Source organism: Plasmodium inui (assembly GCF_000524495.1).
Source record: "Plasmodium inui San Antonio 1 unplaced genomic scaffold supercont1.16, whole genome shotgun sequence".
NCBI lineage: Eukaryota > Apicomplexa > Aconoidasida > Haemosporida > Plasmodiidae > Plasmodium > Plasmodium inui.
This window is the reverse complement of record NW_008481850.1, coordinates 208572-215020: the sequence shown is the minus strand read 5'-3', so window position 1 is coordinate 215020 and position 6449 is coordinate 208572. Positions and strand designations below refer to the sequence as shown.

Below are 6449 nucleotides of genomic sequence, written 5' to 3'. Positions count from 1 at the left end.
AGGATCCCCCTCTGGGTTGCACTCGTGCAGGTAAATTAGTTGTGCATGCCAAATGGGATGATGCAAAATGGAAAAAAAAAAAAAAAAAAGAAGAAGAAGAAGACATCCTTGCGAATTGCGACAGTCTTGTCGGGGGATAACACTATGTGCTAGTCTTTCTTTTGGTGGATTTGCGAGGCGGGGGCGGGCACAGCCGTCTCGTTGGTTTGCCCTGTTAAGTGGGAAGTGGATGCCTCTCACAGCGACGGCATCGCAGAGGTGTGCAGCAGAGCTGTGTCATAATGGCCGCTCTCCACTTCGCCGCCCTGCAATGACATCATATCTCGCGGAACTGGCTGGAGCGATGCTGATGGTGCAGGCGAATGAGGAAAAGCGAAATGAAAAGTGAAATGACGTAGACGAAGTCAAAATGGTACTTAAGCTTGAATAAATCCAAAAGGTTGTTATTAAAGAAAATGTAGAGCATCTTCATCTTCTCCTTAGCCGGAAGGTAATCAAAAAGCTGAATGCAGTAAGCAGAAAAATACAAATCCATAATTTCACACATAAGCAAAATGGCTAGACTGGAGTAAAGGGAAGACTTGGCCGAATATCTCAGCTTAATTATTCTCTCCATAAAAGATTTCAGATTGGTAAAAATGAAACATAGCAACAGGATGGAAGTGATGGAGACGACGTAGTTTTCCAGATTTATATTTATGTGAACAATGTGGAGAACCTTCTTCAGGTCATTAATAAAATCGATGTTAATATTTTTTGCATAAAATAACATGAGGACATGTCCACTGCTGTACGTACAGATAAATCGGTAGTAAATTTCGACCATATAGATGATGTAACACGTTTTTGTAATCTTGTATACACACAAGATAGACATGAGGATCCCCAGGAGGTAAAGTAACATTCCAGTGAAGGAAGAACTTTGGTTAATTCTGATCTGCTCCTTAATTACGTCATCCAGGAGGAAGCACAAATTTTTTGCCATATATTCTAGTGACTTAATATCCTGCATAAGGATTTCTTTTTTTTTTTTCTTTTCTGCGTTTGCTTTGTTTCGCTTGAAGAAGTCCCTCACACTCTTCAGCGTCCTGTACGATCTCTCGATGCTCGTGGAGAGGAACTCGGAGATGTGCCCCCTCCGTGGGGGCGCTGCACCGTCACCGTTATTGTTAGCGGCCTTATCAATATTTGCAACGTTTTGCTTCTGACCTGTGGAGCGATCCCCCTTGCGGGTACCCCCCTTCGGCAGCATGTCGCTGTGCTGGAAAAACCGTCGAACGGAGCAGATACCCCTCAACCGGGAGAAGAAGGCTGCCCCTTTCTTCTGCTTCTCCGTCTTCTTTTTCCCCTTCTGCTTCACCCTCTCATTCTCCTCTTCCGACGCGGCCGTCGCTTCTGGGCCCAGTTCCACCCCCCCCATTTGGAAGTCCACCATTTCGGTGCCCCCCTGCTGCTGCCTCAAGTGCAGATGCTTCTCCTCCCCCTCAGTTGTTTTGAAAAAGAGGAAGCGCCCCGTATAATAGACATGCTTCCTGTCGCCCACAGAGCTTCCCGACTTGATGCTTCTCTTGTAGAGGGAGCTGCTACTTCCCATTTTGTTCATCTGTGCAGTGCTAAGAATGCTGTCAGGTTGCTGTGCCCTGGGGTTGTAGTGGCAACCGTCGCCATCATCCGCATCGTCTGCCTCGTCCCCATCCGTGTGGCTCCCAGCTGCCGTCTCTTCCCCCCTCGAACGGGCAAGTGGGCTGGGCTCCCCCCTGTGCGGCTTTGCTATCTCGCGCCTGCTGTCACGCTTGGACAGGTTTGACAGGTTGGACTTCTTCAACCTTTTCGGCAGGTTCTCCTCTTCCTCAAAGGTGCGCAAATCCTCCTGGATCTCCTCCCCCATGCACGTCTCTTCATCGTCTTCCCCGCCAGGGAGCATCTCACCCAAGTCAAGGTCATTTTCCTTTTTCATGAAAGTCTCGTATATGTCTTTGTATATCGACTTGTGCGAGCCCAGATACAGGTTGCACTTTTTGAAGGGCTTACATCCGATGTACTCGATTTCTTCCTCCTTTGTGCCATTCCTCGTTTGGGGGAGTTTGCCCCCCGGCGGCTCTTCCCCGGTGGATGTTCCCACCAAGTCGTCACACATTATGGTGGCAAGCTGGTCTGACATCCCCCCCTCGATGTTGGCATCACTCCAGGTGTTCTCACCCCTTCCGATTTTCGCACCACTTCCCATGTTCGAATCTCTCTGCAGCGTGGCGCTGTGGTGGTACGACCCGTCCGTTGAGTGGAGAAAACAGGTCGCGGTCTGCTCCATGGGGATGTCCACGGCAAAGGCGGCGCTGCTGATGCGGCCGCTAATGACGCTTCCAGTGCCACTTCCGATGCCGCTCCCGATGCCACTTCCAATGCCAGTTCCCCCCCTGGGCATACACCCCTGCAGAGTGGAAAATTCGGCCGTGTCTCTGCAATAGAAGGTTTGCATTAACCGCGGGTGATCACACAGAACAAGCAGCTTTTTCTTCAAAGACAACTCGTTTGTTACGAATTTAATTTTGTTTTCAATGATCTTAACCTTCTTAATGGTGACGAAGAAGAAGAAGAGACTGATGTTCGTGTAGGGAGAGTACAAACTGGTGAAGGCAGAAAGTGCACTGACCAATGTCATGCCAGTAACGGACATATAAATCAGCAAATTTTTCATAACTTTAAAAAAAAACGAGTTTTTATTTTTCCCACTGTTTGTATCATAGTCCTGTGAAAACTCTCTATTAACAATGTTAAACTTTTCCTGTAAGACATTCCCAATGTCATATAAGTCAGAGGACTGATCGTATATGTCGTTATTATTCTTCAGAGTGATCATCGAAATTTTGTAAAAGGTAAACCAGATGAGTGGTAATATGAGCAAGCAGCCAATAACGAATTGACAAATCTTCTGTTTGTTTCTATTTCTGATTTTTTTGTTGTAGTTTTCCATTTGTTTCATTAAGTCTTCACTTACGTAGAGTAATCTTCTCATAAAATTTGCCTTAACATGTTCAGGTAAAATATTTTTCTTATTTTTCATTTTTGTGAGTGCATTGTAAAAATAGTTAAATTTGAACAGCCCATTTGCCGTCTCCTCATCTTCGTACGTAACATATGTGTAAATTAAGCTAATAGGGATGATGAGATAAATAAACAGAACTAAGCACGTGATGTCTATATACCATATAAAGAGCTTCAGTGCTGTGGTGAGGAAGCCGAGTATTTCGAAAACCAGCATGGACAACAGAGAGAGGCACAAGACGAAGGAGCAACAGAAAATTATTTTGACGATACTGAAGCTGTTGTCGAAGTCCTTGAACAAATAGTTTTCGAAAAAGACGGAGCCCAGCACTGCCAAGGCGACGTGGTAGACGCACAGGAAGAGCGCAGCCGGGCCGACCATGTTTTCTCCGCGCTGAGAGATTATGTGCGCACGGGGTACGCAGGTTGGAATGGGGGGAAAGAGGGGGGGTTAACTGTTTATAGGCCGCGTGTTAATCCCTTGTCAATCACGCGGGGATTCACTTCTCTATGCCCTGGGTCGGGGCCGCGTAGCAAAACCCTCCTCGCACGCCTTGCCCCGAACGGTAGGCTCCCAGATGGCTACTCCCAAGGGTGCATCCCCGCGGCGGTGAAGACGTTGCAGGCAGCGGTTTCTCGCATGTTGTCCACACGCCGCCATGGGACGTAGCCATCGAGTACACACACTTTTTGTTGTTTTCCCGTGATCCCTCAAAGGTGTTGTGGGCGGGCCAGTCGTCTTGTCCACGGGGGACGAAAAAAGCTGCGAAAACGAAGCGGCCACACAAGTGACGAGCTAATGATGAGCCAATGATCAGCCAAGTGATTAACTACATGATGCGGGAAAATAACGGCATCCCAGGGCCAACTCGACTAGGATAAAAAACACCCTATGGCGCCTAAGAACCCGTCGTGCTTGAGGAACAAAACTTCGGGGGGTGCGTCCCTGCAAGCGGCTTCTCCCCTGTTGCTCTCCTTCAAAAAAAAAAAAAAAAAAGTGCAAAGTGGAAGTGGAAGTGAGATGGCGAGAAAGTGCAGAGTGAAAGCGGCAAAGCGAAAGGACCAAAGCGAAATGGCGAAAGTGAGGTGAAAAAAACTGCAGCCTGCGCACATCCTCGGGTGTGTGTGCGGGACGGCCTTCATGTTGAATCCCAGAAGGGGAAAATTACACCCCGCGTGGGGTCCCTTCAAGAAGGTGTACCAAACGGACGCGAGGGAATAGTTGATACCGTCCCCCTGCCCCTCTCTTGATAGCTTACCCGTCGGTGAAAAGGACAGTGATAGGAGGGTTTCACACGAGTTCCACCCTCCCCGTAGGAGGTCTGCATTTCACAAGTGACACTTCCCCCATCGATTGACTTGCCGCTACACCTGTCATTTGCTTCCCCCTCCTTGGTATGGCAGTACATATAATAGTAGTACACCCCCAGGGTAAGAGACTCCATGATACATTCGTGGTTACTTATGTATTTTCCAGAGAAGAATAGTCTGCGGGGAAGAGACGGTGAAGAGAAAAGAAGAAAAAAAAAAACAACGCATTGAGAAACAAATGGCTTGCAATTTACCATCCATAATGCGCGACTGACAATCCATTGGTGCTCACTTATCGATTGGATCCAATGAAGAGCAACCTTATGGACCGAGCGCATGGCAGCCACGGCTCCCTCGCTCTCCTCCCTTTTTAAGATAGCAAACAGAAGGGGAAAGGTCTCACCTGCGGACTCCGTGGATCCGTGCAAGGAGGTGAACCAAGTAGCCTATATTGTACGATACCATCCTAATGAGGCTCCTTGCTACAGCCTGCCCAAGTGATTTCGTGCCTTCAACATTTTTCGTTTTTACAATGTTGCTCAAGAATCCGAAGCACGCTGCCAGGGCGTCCTCTGCATACGCGGGGGCGCCGATGCGAGCTGCGTCTTTTCGAATATGTCTCAGGGTTAGGTCGAATGGGGGAGCGTGTCCTAACGGGGAAGATTGCCCCAATGGAGAGGTTGTCCCCTCCCAGGGCGAAGCCAACTGGATAAGCTCTTCAAACGATACCTTCTGTAAAATGAGTTGAGCCAGGCCCATGAGCGTCCCCCCACCGATGGCTGTCCCACCGATCCTTTTATACATATTGGGTCCATTGGACAATAAAATCGAAATGCCGGATCCTATGTTAGCAATCATGAAGGGTTCATAGGGAAGTTTCACTCCAACAGGAACTTGCGTTTTTAAAAATAAATCGTATCTTACCACACTCTTTTTTACACTAAGTAGTTTGTACAGTCCATTCATCACGCAATGCATTTCGTCCTTCCTACTGCACTGTAGAATTAGTTCACCTGGGAAGTCTCTTTCCGGGCACTTGTCTCCCTCACCGTTTGCTTTCCCCACATGTTCGCAATTCGCCTGAGTGGGCATAGAGCCTTCTCTCTCTTTCTGCCCCGCCTTTGGGTGCACCAAATAGACGCGAACCGCTTCGCAGGTGGGGAAGGAGTCCAGCAGGGATTTGCTGAAGGGGACCCCCTTGTGCCTATGGCTATCAGTAAGGGGACTCTCCCTCAGCTGTAGCTCCACCGCTAGACTCCGTGACGTCTCGCAGTGGTAGGTACTGGAAACCCACAGGGGGAAGTCCTCCTCGGAAATAAGCCCCCGAAAAATCACCTCATGTTTGACGATCTGATTAATTATATCAAAGAAATACTTGTGAGCCCCCCCACCAGTTAAAAGTATTTTCTGTCTGACCAATCCATTTTCAGTTAAAAAAGATAAGGTCTCGTTAAGTTCATTTGTTTTGAAGAAGTGGAGATGCAGATTCTGTCCCTCTTTAATTCTGATACTTAAGAATGGGGTATTCCCAGTGGGGTGACGTCCATCAGTTATGTATTGGTCACTGAGGTAGACCACTTTTATCAGCGTACCTCCAATGTCCAGTGCACAAGTGTTAAGCTGATCGGTGGTGTTGAAGGAGCTTTCTACGAACTGGTACCTATACTGCTTGCATCCCTTTGGTGGGTCTCCCACTTGTGATGATGCTTTCCCTTCATGCGAGGTATGGCTCGCTCGTGAGTTGTTTCCTCTCCCAGGGGTTAGCAACATCGTGCTCATAATCAACCGCTTTTTGGGGGTCCGTTCGGTGCACCCCTTCAGATAGCAGTGGTGGGAAGTTTAAGTCAGTTTGGGTCCCCCTCCACCTCGGCAGGGAATCAACCGTTAAAGTGAGCATCTACCAGGATCACTACCTCTTGGGCTGCTTCTGAGCCTATCCTATACAGTTAGGTTTACGTCTCGCTTCTCTAACGAGGCCCCCCCGCTGGAATGGAACATACGTGCTGCTCGGCGGGCTCCCTTTGTTGCTACCTTTTGCAAAAGAAGAAGAAAAAAAAATATATATATATATCTTCTCTCGTCAGAGTTGGCCACAC

The 6449-nt window shown here is 48.2% G+C and overlaps 2 protein-coding genes across 2 annotated transcripts; both read right to left on the bottom strand.

Moving 5' to 3' along the window:
- Positions 1-316: 316 nt before the first annotated feature.
- On the bottom strand, positions 317-3424 carry C922_03649 (hypothetical protein; the record flags this gene model as incomplete). Its single annotated transcript, XM_008819241.1, has 1 exon — positions 317-3424. The coding sequence occupies one exon, from the start codon at positions 3422-3424 to the stop codon at positions 317-319; it is 3108 nt and encodes a 1035-aa protein (XP_008817463.1).
- Positions 3425-4229: 805 nt separating this feature from the next.
- C922_03648 (hypothetical protein) lies at positions 4230-6123 on the bottom strand (the record flags this gene model as incomplete). Its single annotated transcript, XM_008819240.1, has 2 exons — positions 4230-4530; positions 4757-6123. 2 exons carry the CDS (start codon positions 6121-6123, stop codon positions 4230-4232), a joined length of 1668 nt encoding a protein of 555 aa, XP_008817462.1.
- Positions 6124-6449: the final 326 nt, after the last annotated feature.